The sequence below is a fragment of the Bos grunniens genome, chromosome 4, assembly GCF_055505025.1.
Source record: "Bos grunniens cultivar Pamir isolate PY7600 chromosome 4, Bosgru_T2T1.0, whole genome shotgun sequence".
Lineage (NCBI taxonomy): Eukaryota > Metazoa > Chordata > Mammalia > Artiodactyla > Bovidae > Bos > Bos grunniens.
In genome coordinates this window covers 14,160,144-14,180,074 of record NC_141168.1, presented here as the reverse complement: position 1 = coordinate 14,180,074, position 19,931 = coordinate 14,160,144, and the positions used below count along the sequence as shown (strand labels likewise).

General features: G+C 41.8%; 2 long non-coding RNA genes and 1 gene segment (V, D, J or C); 2 read left to right on the top strand and 1 right to left on the bottom strand.

Moving 5' to 3' along the window:
* Window positions 1-19,931, bottom strand: part of LOC147373625 (uncharacterized) — a 51,777-nt gene that overhangs the window by 19,200 nt on the left and 12,646 nt on the right. For both annotated transcript variants that reach the window (XR_015163130.1, XR_015163131.1), the window contains exons 2-3: window positions 14,632-18,779; window positions 10,756-10,842 (exon numbers count right to left, since the gene is read on the bottom strand). This is a non-coding gene — a long non-coding RNA (uncharacterized LOC147373625). The remainder of the gene's footprint in view (window positions 1-10,755; window positions 10,843-14,631; window positions 18,780-19,931) is intronic.
* On the top strand, window positions 5,743-7,206 carry LOC147373627 (uncharacterized). Its single transcript, XR_015163147.1, has 2 exons — window positions 5,743-6,089; window positions 6,589-7,206. It is a non-coding gene; the product is annotated as an uncharacterized LOC147373627 (long non-coding RNA).
* Window positions 12,429-14,729, top strand: LOC147373626 (T cell receptor beta variable 16-like). The segment is given in 2 exon segments: window positions 12,429-14,300; window positions 14,404-14,729. Coding segments are annotated over 2 exon segments (378 nt in total).

Below are 19,931 nucleotides of genomic sequence, written 5' to 3'. Positions count from 1 at the left end.
TATGTATTTTTCAAGGCCTGAGCATCCTAGATGTACAAGGTACATCTCCTCCAGGGAGCCTGTGCATTCTAAAACGGAGGGATGGTGTCTAATTCCTTCTTTGCATCTTCTTTCATATAATTATCTACTGTCACAGGGTAGGAAAGGACAAAAGACATGGAAGGAACGAAGATCCCTCACACACAGGTATTCCATTAATGATTAAAGAGAATAATACAAATAAATAGCAATGAGACAAAAGGTTTGAGAGGGAGAGTTTATGGTTTTTCTAGTGACAGTTCTTTGTATTACTTACATCAAAAAAATCAAGTAGGATATAACGGAGAAGAAAATGGATTATAAACCATTAACTCAGGTTCTCTCAAGATGCTTGAAGCCTTGCTTAGCTGAGGTGGACGAAAGTAATGGAGTCAAATCCTTTTCTGTCTCTATTGTTTTTTGGCAGAAATTCTGGTCTGCACTTCCCTGCCTCTCAACAAACGTACCTAAATATCACATGTGGTCACTCCCTGTACTCGGTAATGAAAAATGGAAAGATGATACAAGCCAATGAAAGAAAATGGAGGAATTAAAAATAAAAAGTGTGCAGAAGTGGCACAAACTGTTTCAGAAGCTAAGGACCGATTATGAAGCTACTCATCTCTCAACACTATGTCCATACTGAAATATTCTAAACCAGGTTGTGTGCATAATTCAGGGGGAAAAAAGACTAATCTTGAACTTAAGTCCCATTTAAGTGAGGTACAAGATTAATTTGGAGACAATAGGATGCACTGGAAATGGTGACCTCACAGGAAGACCCGCCTCATAGAAGCCAGCTTTGAGCTCTAGCTCCCCGTGCTGATGCAGTAAATATACTTCCTGGTCCTGCCTGCAGGCTTCCCTTCATGTCCAACCCTGCCATGGGCACCAGGCTACTCAGCTGAGGGGTCATCTGGCTCCTGGCAGCAGTGAGTTTTGAGCTAACGGATCAGCATCACTGGACTTTATCTGTGGGTCTATAGCTGTGTCTCGAATATGCCCTGGACCTCTGTGTTGCCCAGAGATGTTCCAAAAGGTATTGACATTCATACCAATGCAAATAATTGCATTTTGGAGTACAAAGCAAAATTCCTATGAACTTTTAAATGAATGCAGGAGACTTCAAACATTTCTGAGCTCCCCTTGCCTTGCTTCATTGGAAGGCACTCACGTCCCCTTCTATTAAAACTCTGTCTCATGCAGTCCCTTCTGCTCTGAGGTCCCATGAATGTTGGCATCACCAGGAACCCAAAACACCTTGTCAGGGGTGAAGAACAGGAGGTAACACTGAGATGCAGCCCAGTGAAAGGACACACTTAAGTTTACTATCAGCAGCTCCTGGAGGAAGATCTGAAATTCATGATTTAGCCTGAGGAACCAAAAAATCATAGATGAGTCAGGAATGCCACTGGAGCGCTTTTCTGCTGAATTACCCAAAGAGGGACCTGGTGTCTTGAAGATACAGTTGGTGGAGCTGGAAGACTCTCCAGTGTGTTTCTGTGCCAGTTCCTAATCCATATCAATGCAGTCATGTCCTTCCACTGCACAAACATTCTCCAGGCCCATCCCAGAAAGAGCCGTGGGTTGGGGAAGCCAACATGTCTGATTAGTGAAATTGGCTACAAAGCCTTCCAAGGGATGAAGATGGAGATAGGAGAGGGCTGGAACACGCCAACTGAGGCTCAGGGACGAAGACTCTCTTACCCCAAACGGGAACATAATTAGAACCACATCATTTGTCATGGGAAATATGCATTGCCTGATGCTTCTCTTTACTGCGTACTCTATTTTGAGTTCTCTACCACATGCTTTAAATATAGGATTTTATTTAATCACCAAGACAAGCAAAGGCACTATTTTCTTCATTTTCAGCATAGGAAAATACGGTTTCAGGAGTTCACTTTTTCTTTCTCAAGCTCAAAAAAAATGGGAGGTGGGCTGTGGAGAAACAGAGAGAGAAAACACAGGTATGTTTGGCCAAAGGGTTGTGCTCTTTACACCAACCTATGTTGCCTCTTATTCTTTCTGGAACGTTCCCTGCCTAGTGCTTGCCCAGGTAGGTATGGATTCCAGGATTAGAAATTCTTCAAATGTCTATGGTACATCCTAAAGATGGTGGGAATAGCGTTGGATAAACTGGTCTGGAATTTAAAAGATGGGTCTGATCCTGAAATATTATTCATTAGAAACACATCACCTCAGATTTCAATCTCAGTGAACTTTATTTTTTTTTATTCTCATCACACAATAACTGTTGGACACCTACAGAACACTGTTTTGTTATCATTTTCTTTGATGAAACAATTGCAGAAAATCAAAAAGCAGATGAACCAACAACACAGGCAACTCTGCTCAGGGCTATGTGGCAGCATAGATGGGACGGGAATTTGGGGGAGAATGGATACAAGTACATGTATGGCTGAGTCCCTTTGAAAACATCAAAACATGGTTAATCAGCTATACTCCATTGCAAAATAAAAAGTTAAAAAAAAAAACAACTCTGCATTCTTGTGTAATCAGAGCATCTGCTGTGCTCCCATTGTGATCAAACCTTCCTTACTGCAAGGAGGAAGGTGGGCCAATCACAGTGAGGCTCTGGCCTGGAAATGTGGGGTGGCGCCCACTAGGGCCAGGCAAAATGCAGAGTTTGGGGGAGGGAGGCACTAGGGAAGTGCAAGTGACTCAGATCTCTGTCCTCAGTCGCCTCATCTGCCAGATTAGGGAGACCCTCTTGGATATCTACAGGATCCTGTCCAACTCTCCTTTCTGGTCTTCTGATAGATTCCACACATTCAACCAGGGGGAGGCCACAGCTAAGTTTCTTTCCTCATCGGTCTGTGCTGGAGGCTACAAGGAGACCCCCTTCCTACTATGGGCAACCAGGTGATCTGCTGCAGGGCCCTTTGTCTCTTTGGAGCAGGTGAGTCCCGGGTTCGGAGAGCAGATTCCCATCCTAAAGACGCTCAGCTCCAGAGCTAAGCCTTTCCCTCACGGCAGCAGCATTGGCTGCCCTCTTGGACCTTGTTTCCCGAGTTGCTCCCTTTCTTCCATAGGCACCGTGGTTGGTGGGGTCACTCAGACCCCTAAATACCTGCTCAAAAAGGAAGGTGGAGCTCTGACCCTGGAATGTGAACAGGATTTTGATTATGACTCAATGTACTGGTACCGACAGGACCCGGGTTTAGGACTGAGGCGGATCTTCTTCTCACGAGTTGTAAACAATGTTCAGAAAGAAGACATAGTTAAAGGCTCCAGCGCTTCTAGTGAAAAGAAGCCTTTCTTTCCTCTTACCGTGACATCAGCACAGAAGAACCAGACGGCTCTGTATCTCTGTGCTGCTAGTAGAGACACAGTGACTCAAAGCCACCTCCTCTCTGCACACAAATGAGTCCGGCTTCCCACCAGGTGGAGGGGCTTTTCTGTGTTCAGTACCCTTGGCAGTCGGCTTCTTCCTCCTGAACCAGGCACCCAAAACAGCTGCTACAGCAACACATGTCATGGAATGGCACAATCATGATTCAGCAATCCACTGGGTTGATTCTTAAAAATCACACCTATCTAAATTAGGGGGCTTCCCAGGTGGCACAGCAGTAAAGAATCTGCCTGCCAGTGCAGCAAAAGCTAAAGATGTGGGTTCGATCCCTGGGTCAGGAAGATCCCCTAAAGAAGGAAATAGCAACCCACTCCAGTATTCTTGCCTAGACAATCCCATGCACAGAAGAGCCTGGCGGGCTCCAGTCCATGGGGTTGCAAAGAGCCAGATATGACTTAGTGACTAAATCACCTACTGAAAGGAAACAGGTTTCCTCCTTCCAGTGGAAGAATTTATGACAAAAAAAGCAGATTTTAAAATATCACTTGATTTTAAAACATCCACTGTAAAACTATGGAACTCTTTATTATTTCAGGGTGGTCCTAGTACTAAAAAGAACTCTTTGTGAAATTTATTAATGGCTCCCATTCCCATGGCCAAGTTGTAAGAAAGTGACTGTATGAAAGTCAAAAAACTTAAAGTATCACTCAATGTTTTCTTAGTGTTAACAAGCCATTGCATCAATTACCTTGGAAGAACAATGTCTAGAAAAATAGAATCAAACAACTATAATGTTTCTTGGACACCATACACATAGTTTCTGAATTTAAACATATACTAGAAAAAATAATGAGTAAATTAGACAAGTCAGAAAACCAGTTTAATTGTATAAAAACTTAAATAGTCCAGAATTCTGAGGAAGTAGAAAGGGATATGTGAGAAAAACCTACTGTCATGGCAGCTCTATTCATGGTGACCTCAAGTTGGAAACACCCAAATGAGCATCAGCAACACGGTGAACAAATAGCTGCTCTTAGGAATGGAATAAAATCTAGCAGAAAAGCAAATGTTATTTGTGAAATCATGGATGGATCTCATAAATGTATGGATCTCTTCTTGAAAAAGAAGCCAGAGCACAGACTGTACAAAGTTAAGACAGCAGCTACATTCTGAGGGCATTTTTAATTTACTTGTAGAGAAGCATGAGGGAGGCTTCTGGGTTATGAAAATGTCCTCTATCTTGATCTGGGTCGCAGTTATATAGATGTACTCATTCGTGAAATTTCACTATGCTGTACACTCAAGGTTTGTGTAGTCTATTATATGTGGATTTTATATCTCATTTTAAAAGCTTAGAAATACAACAGTAACAACAGCCACCTCAAAATGTACTGACTTTAACATATATTATCTCTCATGGTTCTGTGGGCTGAGTGGGCCTGGCTGGGCAGTCCGCATTTGGGGTTGCTCATGCGACTGGATGGACGTGAGTCTGAGTGAACTCCGGGAGTTGGTGATGAACAGGGAGGCCTGGAGTGCTGTGATTCATGGGGTCGCAAAGACTCGGAAACGACTGAGCGACTGAACTGAACTGATGCGGTCATGGTCAGATGGTCCCTGAGGCGGGAGACGCCTGAGGCTCCAGTCGCCTGCACATCCAAGATGGCGTCTTCCCGCACGTGGCTGACCCCTGCCCTGGGGTGCCTGGGAAGCTGTGCACCAGCCTAGCACGTCTGTCTTTCTACCCTCAGCCCCTCAATGTGGCTAGGTGGGGTTCCTTGCAGAATGGTGGCCTCGGGGCAGTGAAAATGATTATCTCGTGGCTGGCTTCCCCTAGAGTGAGCATTCGAGAGACCCTGGAGGGATCTATAACGTTACTTGTGACCCAGCTTTAAAAATCATAGCATCACTTCTACCGCATTCAGACTATTATAAAGAGATGTACGTTTATATAATACACAGATATGTTTAGTATTCAGTCCATTATATGAGGGGACTAGCATAAGATACTCATGAAATAAATACTTCATTGAGAAGATGAGAACATGTTTTTTTTCAATGTGAAGAAGCATTGAGCTTCTAGCCTGGTAGTCCTTGTGTTCATCTATGGTCTAGTGATTAACAAGCATGAGTTGTCTTGATTCCTTTGAGGATACGTTACAGAAGTAAAGAATTAACAATGTCATTTACCACACAAATACAGCCATTTCCTTACATAAGACTAGGATACTAATATCTTTTCAATGATCTGGGCCTCAGTTTCTGTCCTATAACATCGAGAGTTGGGTTAGAACATCTCTGAGTTCTTTCAGCAATGTTTGAACGGTTCGTTTATGGAAAAGGGCTTCCCTGGCACCTCAGACAGTAAAGAATCTGCCTGCAATGCAGGAGACCCAGGTTCACTCCCTGGGTTGGGAAGATCCCCTGGAGAAGGGCATGGCTATCCACTCCAGTATTCTTGCCTGGACAATCCTATGGACAGAGGAGCCTGATGGGCTATAGTTCCAGAGGTCACAAAGAGTTGGACATGACTGAGTGACTTTCACTTTCACTTGATTCAAAGAGGGGTGGATCCTGCTTCAGTGGCAATGATGACCACCAGGGGGCAGACTAGAGCATCCTTAGAATTATGCAAACATTCAGCCCTCCTTCTAGGGGTGGAGAAAGAAAGGGCAAGGTCATAGCTTTCTTCTGAGAGGTGTGGTGTGAGGCCAGTTCCTGAAGATGCTGGTGCTTCTGCTGCTTCTGGGACCCAGTACGAGCCTTATTAGCTAAGTAGCTTGGTCAAGTGTGTGTGTGTGTGTGGGTGTGTGTGTGTCTGTGTTGGCATAAGTGAAGTAATAGTCAGGGATTGTGGACTTTTACAATTTTTGAAGTTTTTTTGGCTGTTTGGTTTGTGGGATCTTAGTTCCCCCACCAGGCATTGAACCTGGTCCCTGGCAGTGAGAACACTGAATCCTAACCACTGGACCAGCAGGGAATTCCTTAAGACTGTGGATTTTTTTACACTGAACAAAATGAGAGGGAACATTCCATCCTATTTGGAGGTGTAAAGGGTAAGGTGAGGAGCCACCAGTCAGGAGAGATGGGGGATGAGCAGCCTAAGAATTAGGACAGGATGATTTCACAAAACAGACAGGATTCCCTTGGAGCCGGGAGAAAGGTGAGCGAGTGAACATGGCTGTGGTTTTCTGCCTATGGTCATGTCTTCCGGTCCCGCTGGGCTCTCATCTCCTTGACCTCTGTCTCAGCAGGCTCTGGGCTTGGCGCTCTCGTCTCTCAGCAGCCCCGAAGGGCTGTCAGTAAGAGTGGAGCCTCTGTGACCATCGAGTGCCGTGCATTGGACTTTCAAGCCTCAAGTATGTTCTGGTACCGTCAGTTCCCGAAACGAGGCCTCGTGCTGATGGCAACTTCTAATGCGGGCAGTGATGCCACATACGAACAAGGTTATAACAAGGACAAGATTCCCATCAGTCAGCCAAACCTAACATTTTCATCTCTGACGGTGACACGTGTGGATCCTGCAGACAGCAGCCTCTACTTCTGCGGTGCTAGAGACACAGCGCTGGGCAGAGATCAGAGACCCAGACAAGAATCCTGGTAGCAACCCCCTTCCCACCCCACTGAACCATGGGGCCCTGTGGAAGGAGGTGTGGAGAGAGAAAAGCCACAGCCTCTCTGACTGAGTCATCTGTGGCTGTGTGTGTAGAGAGAGAAACGGAGAGAAAAATATCTGAGTAGAGAGCAGGGGGAAGGTATGGTGCTTGAGAACTAGCCATATGGAAATGGAGCTAGGCCTGTAAATGGCCAACCAACCTGGAAAGTTCCCTGGGCTGAAAAGTATAAAATCTGGATTTTTTTTTCTGATTCTCCCGAATGCTAATCATAAGTTTTTAGATAAATTGACACATAATCCTATAGGTAGATCCCAAAAGGCTTGTCTAAAGCAATGAATACTTCTATAATGGGCTTCCCTGGTGGCTCAGATAGTAAGGAATCCATCTGCAATGCAGGAGACGGGGAGTTTGATCCATCCCTGGGTTGAGAAGTTCCCCTGAAGAAAGGAATGGCAACCCAATCCAGTATCTTGCCTGGAAAATTCCATGAACAGAGGAGCCTGGCAGGCTATAGTCCATGGGATCACAAAGAGTCTGACATGACTGTGTGACTAACACTTTTATAATAAACACTGGAGTCTTTTCCTCCAAGAAAATTCAGCACTGTCTTGTCACCATCCTAGACTCTCAAGACAAATGGAATCATTAGGCAGCCAAGTAGAGATATTCACTCATGAAAGAATTCAGGATGTGCTCTATACAGTACTGAGGTTGATGAAAGAACAGGGTAAGACTGGACAGGGCAACCCTCTATACCCAAGTACAGAGCATGTGCAGAACCTTCACAAAGGGATCAGAGGGAGGAGAAGACAGAGAGGATAAATAAGAAAGACTTCAGACAACAAGGCTTGTCTCAAAACTAGAAAGTTCTGTCAGAAGCCACAAGCTAGTAAGTGAAGCACTGAGTTTAAACCCCTAGAAAAATCCTTTTCTAGGAAAAGGAAAAATCACACATTGACTGTAAATCTTGTATAGCCCAGTAAAAATAAGCCAAAGATATTAACATACATTTTGGAGAAGAAACATCTGTAATCAATAAACACTGATTTCCTGGTGATCAAGAAACATGGAGAAAGATGCAATTATATGTAACTTGATATCCATTTGATTAGAAAAATATAAAAAGCCTAGAAATACAGAGAGTCTTTCAAATTGTGGTGCTGGAGAAGACTTTTGAGAGGCCCTTGGACTGCAAGGAGATCCAACCAGTCCACCCTAAAGGAAATCAGTCCTGAATATTCACTGGAACGACTGATGCTGAAGCTGAAGCTCCAATATTTTGACCATCTGGGGTGAAGACCTGACTCGTTGGAAAGACCCTTAGGCTGGGAAAGACTGAGAGCAAGAGGAGAAGGGAGCAACAGAAGATGAGATGGGTGGATGGCACCAGCAACTCAGTGGACCCAAGTTTAAGCAAACTCAGTGAGATAGTGATAGACAGGGAAGCCTGGTGTGCTACAGTCCATGGGGTCACAAAGAGTCTTGGACACGACTCAGTGACTAAACAACAACAACACGCCTGTTGAGAGACAATGAAAGAAACAACTGAAGGGATATTGAAGCTAGGACGATGATGGTGGCAGTGCTAGAGATACAGGGAAATGAGTTTTAAACATAATTAGGAAATAAATCAAAGACCTGAGTAACTGATTCATCACAAGAGGCAACAGATGGAGAGGAAGCTTTTGACTACAAGTCAGATGAATCAGGAGGACCAAGAGAGAAGAAGATCATGATTTTCTTGACATTGGGGATGCCTCTGAGACAGAAATCTCACCAGAAATATGCAGAAAGCAGTGGTACGTAGGAGTCAGGGACTTAAAAAATGGACCTGGGTGAAGGTAAAAATTTGGGACAATTTTCATAATTAGAAGAACCAAAGTGCCTTCTTGATTCCTTGATAACAGAATATACAAAGAAAATATCAAAGACTGAGGACAGAGATCTGAGGAGCCCACTCACCTTGAATGTGGCCCTAAGAGATTAAATTTAATTAACTGATCAATAACACCAATCAGTACGGGATCAGTGACTGTGTAACTAAGTACTAGTAGCAAGTCTCTGCAGTACTCCAGCAGGTCACCACACACATGGCTGCATGTTTCCTATCCTGATGATTCTTGGGGTGTCTGGCTGCCACTGTGCAGCATAGAGAAACTCCCCACTTGCCACACAGGAGGTAAACACCGCCTGAGACCAGAGGGCCTGTGAGAAGTGTGCCCCTCTGAGCATCTAGTCAGTCAGTCAGTCAGAGTTATCAGGGCTTCCCTTTGGCAAAGAATCCTCCTGCAACACAAGAAACTCCGGTTCAACACCTGTGTCTTGAAGATCCACTGGAGAAAGAATAGGCTACCCACTCCAGTATTCTTGGGCTTCTCTTATGGCTCAGCTGGTAACGAATCTGCCTGCAAAACGGGAGACCTGGGTTCGGTCCCTGGGTTGGGAAGATCCCCTGGAGAAGGGAAAGGCTACCCACTCCAGTATTCTGGCTTGAAGAATCCCATGGACGGGCGCAGAGTCCGACACAACTGAGAGACTTTCACTTGAGCACTAGGGGGTGATGTGAGTCTTTCTGTAAAACACATCAGTGCATATAGAGCAGCACCAACCTTCCTTCATTTGAGAAGTTGTCTGATACTTCTGGAAACTCAGGTGAGATCTTTGAGGTAGTGGTTGTGAAAGCATGAGTAAGGATTAATCAGATCCATTGCACCTGCCTTCACTAATCAAGGTCGTCTTAAGACTTGCTTGGCCTCCAAGTGGCATGTATCCTGAATAAGATGTTTTCCTGAGTTATTTTCCAGGAAACTGCCGGTAGTGCAGCAGAGCCCAGAGTCAGCTGTGTCTAGTTTGAGCCAAACTGGTTGAGACTGGTTAGAACCAGCGACCCTCCTCCTAGGGAAGCACAGGTGTCTGCCTGGGGATATTTTGACCTCAGAGGATCCAAGACTCCATTCTCAGATCTTGCTGAGCACTTCTGTGGTGAACGGGCAGAGGCTACAGCTCATTTACCCCAGCAGAGAAGGACAATGCATGCACGTTTTTTCAGTCACCCTCCCCCAAGCTTCCCAAGCGCCCCAGGCTCCCCATGTGCACATGCTCAGTAGCTAACTCGTGCCCGACACTTTGCGACCCCATGGATGTAGCCCACCAGGCTCCTCTGTTCATGGGATTCTCCAGGCAAGAATACTGGAGTGGGTTGCCATTTCCTTCTCCAGGGGATCATCCCAACCCAGGGATTGAACCCGTATTCCTCGCATTGGCAGGGCAGATTTCTTTACCACTGAGCCACCAGGGAAGCCCATATCTCAGACCATCAGGTCATGCTTCATTCGTGACCCTGTAAATACCCTGTGCCACTTGCCTTTGCAGAGGCGGATTTGAGGTCTTGTTTTCCCTGGTGGCTCATTGGTAAAGAACCCACAGGCCAATGCAGGAGACATGGGTTCAATCCCTGGGTTGGGAAGATCCCCTGGAGAAGTAAACTACAACCCACTCTAGTATTCTTGCCAGGAGAATCCCATGGACAGAAGAGCCTGGAGAGCTACAGTTCAAGGGTCACAGAGTCAGCCCAACGGGGTAGGGGGGCAGGGGATACCCTTGCTTGGCTGGCTTGAGAAGAAGCCCTTTGCTGCAAACATCAGAGTCTCAGCAGTTTGGCTCCTTGTACTTAGGGCAAAATGAACGTTCTAACAGTTGGGAGAATGATTTGCAGCTATCCTGGGATGACAATAGGGCTTGAAAATAGCAGGATCTAATTCTACACTTCCTCATCCCCAGAGCACGTATCACAGTGTACAGTACCAGTAGTTGTTCTGGTCACACGTCATTGATAAGTAAGCCAAGGAAGGTCATCACTAGTTCTGCTCCACATTGTGTTGAATTTCCAGCCTGGTAAAACAAGAAAAAAGCATGAAAATGAAAAAAGAAGGGGGAAAGAGTGATTATAGACAGATGACAAGTTTCGAGGGTGCGAAGGAATCTAAAGAAGCATTGCATTATTTATAATAACATTTAATAAGTTAATGAAAATTAACATAAAGTCAGTTTATTCCCACATACTAGCAATAGATTTTTAAAGAGAGATCATTTAGGAACAGAAAATATAAAAGATAATACACCTAAATCTATACAAAGATAAACAATTCAGAAATTTATTAAATTTTAGAGGAAGGCATTTTAAAATCTGAAATAAGTGAAGTTACATGCTGTGATCATGAAGAAGTTAAATTGAGTGAAGTTGCTCAGTCATGCCTGACTCTCTGCGACCCCATGGACAGTAGCCTGCACCCAGCTCCTCCGTCCATGGGATTTTCCAGGCAAGAGTACTGGAGTGGGTTGCCATTTCCTTCTCCAGGGAATCTTCCCAACCCAGGGATCAAACCCAGGTCTCATGCATTGGAGACAGACGCTTTACCGTCTGAGCCACCAGGGAAGTCCATGAATAAGTTAAACCAGTACTAAAAGTATTCCAGTTTCAGCACTATCATCTATGTATTCACTACAGCACTAAACAAAGTCACAACAGGAATTTTATGAAATTTGACAAAAGTAGTCAAAATTTAAGTGGAAAAAAGAGGAAAGAATACTCAAGATAATATTAAAGAACTACAAAGTGATGTGAATTTGCAATCTAATCATCAAATTATTTTATAATTTTGTATAAGTAAGTGGACAAATGGAAAATCATAAATTTAAAATAGCTATGCATTTTAGCTATGCATATATAGGCACTTAATATATGCAGACTACATCATGAGAAATGCTGGGCTGGAAGAAGCACAAGCTGGAATCAAGATTGCTGGGAGAAATATCAATAACCTCACATATGCAGATGACACCACACTTATGACAGAAAGTGAAGAGGAACTAAAAAGCCTCTTGATGAAGGTGAAAGAGGAGAGTGAAAAAGTTGGCTTAAAACTCAACATTCAGAAAACGAAGATCATGGCATCTGGTCCCGTCACTTCATGGGAAATAGATGGGGAAACAGTGGAAACAGTGTCAGACTTTATTTTTTGGGGCTCCAAAATCACTGCAGATGGCGACTGCAGCCATCAAATTAAAAGAAGCTTACTCCTTGCAAGAAAAGTTATGACCAACTTAGATAGCATATTAAAAAGCAGAGACATTACTTTGCCAACAAAGGTCCATCTAGTCAAGGCTATGGTTTTTCCAGTGGTCATGTATAGATGTGAGAATTGGACTGTGAAGAAAGCTGAGCGCTGAAGAATTGATGCTTTTGAAGTGTGGTGTTGGAGAAGACTCTTGAGAGTCCCTTGGACTGCAAGGAGATCCAACCAGTCCATTCTGAAGGAGATCAGCCCTGGAATTTCTTTGGAGGGAATGATGCTGAAGCTGAAACTCCAGTACTTTGGCCACCTCATGAGAAGAGTTGACTCATTGGAAAAAACTCTGATGCTGGGAGGGATTGGGGGCAGGAGAAGGGGATGACAGAGGATGAGATGGCTGGATGGCATCACTGACTCGATGGATGTGAGTCTGAGTGAACTCTGGGAGTTGGTGATGGACAGGGAGGCCTGGCGTGCTGCGATTCATGGGGTCGCAAAGAGTCAGACACGACTGAGTGACTGAACTGAACTGAACTGAACTGAATATATGGTAAAGCTACCACTGCAGGTATGTAGGGGAGTAATGCAATATACAAGTTCTTCTGGGACAAGTAGTTCTCCACAAGAAGAAAAATTAATCTAAACTCTTTCTCACAACATAAGCACACACACACACAAAATTCTAAAAGGATTAAATGCTTAAATGCAACATTTAAATTATTAACTATTTGGTAAATATTATAGGAATATATTTTTATGAACTTGAGCTATGGAAACATTGCTTATAAAGAATTAAAGAATTCACACCTTCCAAAAAAAAGAATGATAGACTTTACTAAATAAGAAATATCAACAAAAAATTTACAAAGAGTTAAAACACAAGTCACAAATTGAAAAGATATTAGCATACATGTAAATGACAAAGTTTAGTATCTGAGATATATGAAGAACTGTTTTAAATAAATGATAATCTACCAAAACTATGAGAAAAGAGCAATGTACAGAAGAACCAGTGGCCTATAAATGTATTACTTCAGAATATCAATCTCCTTCGCAGTCATAAAAATGCAAGCTAAAGCTATAGTGAGATACAACTTTAACCTAACAGACTGAGAAAATTAAAAGAACAGTACATGCCAATTGAGTGCTAGATGACAAACATGTGAATATAGTTCATAAACTGTTGTGGGACTATTTATTTCCTTAATTAATTTGGAAACCATTTTGACTTGCTATGTATAATAGACATGGTGACCCTAAGGCTCAATTTTTACAATCCCAGGTATAGAGAAACTTTACACCTAGGTATGTAAAGAATTGTGTAAGAATACACTCCTATTTGTCGTAGCGTTAAAATCTGGGTAAAAAAACAACAACAACAACTAGGGTGCATGAGGTTAAATGGATAATAGATTCTGACAAACCAGTAAATGGACTCCTACATATTAGTGAAACTGATTTATCTAAAACTACATGAGACAACATGATTTAATATCATAGGCGTATGTTGAATGAAAAAAGAGCATGGCCAAGAAAAAGAACTCCCACAAAAAATTTAAAAGCCAAACAACACTGATTAATACGAAATTTGCAGATTCTTACATAAATGAGAAAAACTGTAATGAAAAGCAAGTGAATAAAAATATGAACTTCAGGAGTGTAGTTACATGGACATGGTAGAAAAACAACAATAAAGTCTATAAAAATAACACAGGGGCTTAAAAATTCTTAGTGATAATCTAACTCCTAAGCTGATTGATTCAAACAAGAGGATTTGCTTTGTTTTTTCCCTAAATGCATTGCATATTCATCATAAATATTATTTTGCATAAGTTCAACATTTAATTTTTTAATTAAAGAGGCAGATACATGATATTTTTAAGTGCAGTGGAAACTATGATTGATAACAGCAAGCTGTTCATTGCCTGAGAGGGAAGGGAGGAGGCAAATCTACAAGGTAAAAAAGGAAATGAATTGTTAATATGCAAATAACTTTTATTTTTAAAGAAATAGTGAATGAGCAGAATCAGGAGAAAGAAAATTAAAGCATTTTGAAATCCACACCAGTAGTTTAACCAGTTTGCTCTGCTCTCCCGGGCTGTGCAACGTTAGTCTCATTTTCCATATGATGACCACGAAAAGTAATCACGTCACAAGCAGGTGCTGAAGGGGGATGAGGAGCCTTAGAGAAAAAGTCGCTGCCCTGCTTTCTCCCTGAGCCAGCCATGTGCTTCAGCCTTCTGTGCTGTGCGGCATTTTTTTTCTTCTGGGGAGCAGGTGAGGTGAATTTATTGGATTCCAGTTTCTGGACTTTCTCCTGTGGCTACAAAATCAGGCTTTCTCCTGGGCTTTCGCTGCACTTTCTCTCTCTTTCTTACAGGCTCCATGGACACTGAGGTCACCCAGAGTCCCAGTCATCTGGTCAAAGGAAAAGACCAGAAAGCAAAGATGGATTGTGTCCCCATAAAAGGACACTCTTACGTTTACTGGTATCACAAGAAGCTGGAAGAAGCATTAGAATTTTTGGTTTACTTTCAGAAGCAAGACACTGTGGAAGATACAGCCATGTTCAAACAGCGATTTTCAGCTGAGTGCCCCCAAAACTCACCCTGCAACCTGGAAATCAAGTCCACCGAGGCAGCGGACTCGGCTCTGTACTTCTGTGCCAGCAGCCAGTCCACAGTGCTGCGCGTCAGCTTTCCTTAGAGCACAAACTCACTGTGGACCCAGCTCAGGAAATCAGTGGTGTCGTAGGAGGGTAGGAACTAACAGAAACCCACCTTGAAAGCGCATTAGCCAGAAGGAAAAAATCTGTAAATGACCACACAGGATGAGCAGAAGGGGAGATGGAAAACAGCTGGTGGGAACACACACCCAAGGGTGGGGCAGGAAGCTGTAAGGGGTCTCAGATTCCCCAGCTGGCAGGGTATCTGGCAAAGGAGACAAAGGTTGTGACCTTGGTGGATTAATAACAGTCTTATTAAAACATGTAGTTCTGTGTTTTTCACCTGATAAAGCTGTGCCTTCAGGACTAAGGATAATCGGCAGGTCATCTGTCTTCCCCAGGCACCCTAATCACCCGGCTCTGCACATTCATGGATCCAGACCCAGAGACTCCTCAGGGTCCATCACCGCTTCTCTCAGCTGTCCCTGCCAGAGAATCTCAGCAAGAAACTCAGCAACTCCCTGTGTCCAGATTCCTGCAATCGTGCAACTCTTAAAAGCATCTTTGAGGCATAACATACCCACAACAAAATACACCCATTTTAGGCACATATTGATGTATTTTGACAAGTTTTTACACCCATGTAACCAGCATGACAATCAAGACACGAAACGTTTCCCCTTTCCCAAAACATCCCCCATGGCATTTTACTGAGGTCCTTTTAACTTCTCTCACTATTGCTTTGTATATTTTTCTTAATCAATCATGTTCTGCACATATTTTGTTGAATTTTTCTTAGTTTTCCCTGAAATTGTTTTAAGAGATATATTATGAATGTACTTTTTAATACTCATAAGGAATTTATTTATTAAAATATTTTCTGCAAAGACTTGATATTTTTCTACTTTGATTTAGTCTTTACATTTCTCAGTTGATGTCTCAACCTCAGTATAGAGGTTTATAGAAAAGGACCTTTGCCAGAAGTTAGTGTTTACCAGCAGCCAAAACTGAAATCACAAAAGTAGCCTCATTTTCTGTGTGCCCAACTGTTAGGACTGCTCTGCTTTAAAGTAAAAGAGACTAAATCAAACGCATTGTTAAAGTTAAGAAGAAATATATTTTGCTTATGAAAATAAGCTGGAGAGTTAAGAATAATTAAGGAGAATATTTGACAAAGCACATGATTTGCAAAGAAAAATGTGGAGCCTGCCTCTCTGCTGGTCAAGCCTGTGAATACATTTCTTATTTTTCCCATCAGCCAATTCCACAATTAATATTGTTAAAAGGTCTGTACTACAGATTTACTGCAGTCTCTGTCAAAGTGCCTATGAAAAGAACTAAAACAAATAGTTCTAAAATTGGTATGACACCACGTAAGACCCCAGATAGTGAAAGCAATCAAGAGAAAAAAGAACAAAGCTAGAGATACTACAATCTCTGATGTCAGTGAATGCTCAAAGCTGTAATAATCAAAACAGAATGGAATGGGTGCAAAAATGGACACAGAACAGGGAGCCCAGAAATAAACCCAGGCTTGTATGGTCAGTTCAACTACGGCAAAGAATGCAGGAATATACAGTTTGGAAACAACTTCCTCCTCAATAAGCAGGACTAGTGAAACTGGACAACTACATAACGGAATGAAGTTAGGACATTTCACACCCCACACACAAATATAAACTCAAAATGGATTAAAGACCAACGTGTAAGGCTGGAAACCATAAAACTCCCAGAAGAAAACCCAGGCAGAACATCCTTTGACATCTATTGTAGCAGTGTTTCTTTTGATCTGTCTCTACAAAGAAAAGAAACAAAAGCAAAAATAAACAAAGGGGACCTAATCAAGATTAAAATCTCACAGAAAAAAGAAGAGACAAAAAAAGTTGTCGAAAAAAAATCCAACCTGATGAATGGAAGAAAATATTTGCAAAAAATAACACCAGTAAAGCATTAATATCCAAAATATCTAAACAGTTCAGGCAACTCAATTTAAAAACCACAAAACAACCCAATTACAAATTGGGCATAAGATCTCTCATCTCCTTGCTTGGTTGCCTTGCAAACAAACCTCTTCTTGCTCCAAACATGGGCATCTAGTGTTTTGTCTTCCTGTGGGTCAGCCAAGATGAACCTGGTCCAGCAGCATTGGGGATAATGATGCGGATATCCTGGCACGCCAGGAACTCCTTTAATAGTAAGATCTAATGTTACACTTTGTAACCCCCATAGCATCTACCACATATCCAGTATCTGTAGTTGTCTATGTCAAACATAGCTGATGAATAAGTAAATGAATGTGACCACAATTTCTAGTCAAGATTGTGCTGAATTTCAAACCAGCAGAACAAGAGAAAAGAGTGTGAATAAGAAAAGGAGGGAAAAAAGTGATTAAGGACAGATGGCAAATTTAGAAGAACCAAAGGAATCTAGAGAAGTATTTCATTATTAACAACAATAAATTTAATAAGTACTGAATTTAACATGAATATAAAAAGTCAGTTTATTTCTGTATTCCAGCAACAAACAGTCAAAAATATTTTTAGGGAGAGACCATTTACAAATGTTAAAATAACATAAAATACATAAAAACAAATTGATTAGGTAAATGAGACTTTAATACAGAAAAATATTAAATCTTAAAGGAAAACATTTTAAAAATCTGAAATAAGTGAAGATTTATACCATGATCATGAAAAAAATTAAACCCGTAGTGTTTCTGCACTATTATCTATGAATTCAATGCAGCACAAAACAAAATCACAATAGGTATTTTCATGAAATTTGATGAAAGCGAACTGAAATTTATGTGGAATAAAGAGAATAAGGAAGGTAATATTGAACAAGTAGAAAACGAGGTTCTTCTTTGAATTAAAAACCATTTTCTAATTTAGGACAATGAAAAAGGCATAAGAATTTACAAACGGAAAATCATAACTTGAAAGGGCAGCATGCTTATGTAGGCATTTTATATATGATAGAGCCATCACTGCATGTATGCAGAGGAATAAGGCACTACACAAAATGTTCTTCTGGGACAAGTTGTTATAAAACATCTTTAACATTAAAATTCCATACATTATAAAAGAATTAAATGCTTTAGTTCAACATTCAAAATGTCAGCTGTTTGAAAAATAACTTGTGAATTTATCTTTATGACCTTGGAGTATGAAAGCATTGCTTATAAAGAAGTAAAGGTGTACACTCCACAACAAGAATGTAGACCCAACTAAATTAGAAGCATCAATAAAAACACTGCAGCACTCTCCTGGGGTCCGTTGGCTAAGACTCGGTGTTCTCAGTGCAGGGGGCCCAGGTTCCATCCCTGGCCAGGGAACTAGACCCCATAGGCTGCAACAGTGAGCCTGTGTGCCACAGCCAAGACCCTGAACAGCCAAAGAGATACATAAACATAGTTTTTAAAAATTACAAAGAGTGAAACACAAGCCACAAAATCAAAAGGTATTAGTAACAAATGTAACTGACAAAATTTGGTAACCAGAATATGTAAGGAACTGTTACAAATAAGTAATAGCTGCTGCTGCTGCTGCTGCTATGTCGCTTCAGTCTTGTCCAACTCTGCGCAACCCCATAGACGGCAGCCCACCAGGCTCCCCAGTCCCTGGGATTCTCCAGGCAAGAACAATGGAGTGGGTTGCCATTTCCTTCTCCGATGCATGAAAGTGAAAAGTGAAAGTGAAGTCGACCAGTCGTGTCCGACTCCTCGCGACCCCATGGACTGCAGCCCACCAGGCTCCTCCGTCCATGGGATTTTCCAGGCAAGGGTACTGGAGTGGGGTTCCATTGCCTTCTCCGAAGTAATAGCTACCAAACCAAAAAGAAATACGGGCATAGCAGTGTACATAAAACACTGCTGCTGCTGCTAAGTTGCTTCAGTCGTGTCCGACTCTGTGCGACCTCATAGACGGCAGTCCACCAGGCTCCCTCGTCCCTGGGATTCTCCAGGCAGGAACACTGCAGTGGGTTGCCATTTCCTTCTCCAATGCATGAAAGTGAAAAGTGAAAGTGAAGTCACTCAGTCGTGTCCGACTTCGCGACTCCATGGACTGCAGCCTACAGAAAACACTAGTGGCCTATAAACAGAAAAAAATATATTCAACCTCCTTAACAATCATAAAAAGTGCAAACTAAGACTACAGTCAGATACCATTTTATCCTAATAGACTGGCAAAAGAATTGTGCCAATTGAGTCCTAGATGTCTAACACTAGAAAACACACAACAAACTGTTCTTGAGATGATTTGAGTTAATTAACTTGGAAAGCATTTTGTCTTAGTATGTAAAGTTAACGTGGTGACCCTAAGGCTCAATTTTTATATTCCCAGGTATAAAGAAATCTTACAACTTGTTTTATAAAGAAAGGTATGAGAATGTAGTCCCGTTTGTACTAGTACCAAAATCTAGAAGAAAAAACTACTGTGAATAAATTGGAGAATGCATAATAATTTCTGACAAACTAATAAATGTAATTCTAGTTATTAATGAAGTTGAATTATCTAAAATTATGTGCAAAACATGAATTATTGGCCCAGACACACTATTGAATAAAAAAGAACATTACCGGAACAAAGTATAAACAGAATGAACCCCTTAGATAATTTTCGAAGACATAAAACACTGATGAATAAATAATTTACAGATTCTTACATAAATCTAAAAGTGGTAATAGAAAGTGAGTAAAAATTTGAACTTCGGGATTATGGTTACCTAGACCTGGTAGAAAAGAATGGTAAAATCCAGAAAAACAACAAGGACTTAAAAATTCTCTGGGAAAATCTACCTCCCAAACTGATTGCTTCAGGCAAGATCATTCATTTTATTATTTGACTCGATCTATTGCAGGTTCATCACAAATATTTCTTTTGTATAGTTCAAAATTTGGTTTGCTAACATAAAGTAGCTGCTATCCCACTTTGTAAGTGCAGTAGAAGTTATGATTGACATACTGCAAGTTACATGGTTCATTATCTCAGAGGGAAGGGAGGAGGAGAGGGGGCAAATGGACACATTTAAAAAGCAAATAAATTATTCATGAGAAATGACTTTATATTTAAAGAAGTGATGGAAGAGCAGAATCAGGAAACAGAAAGTCAAAGCAGGTTGGAATGCATACTGATTATTTCACAGCTTTCCTTGTCCTGTCAGCCTATGAAATATTATAGTCTCAGGTACCCGGGAACTGTGAGGACCACAGGAAGTGACCACGTCACAAGGAGGTGCTGAAG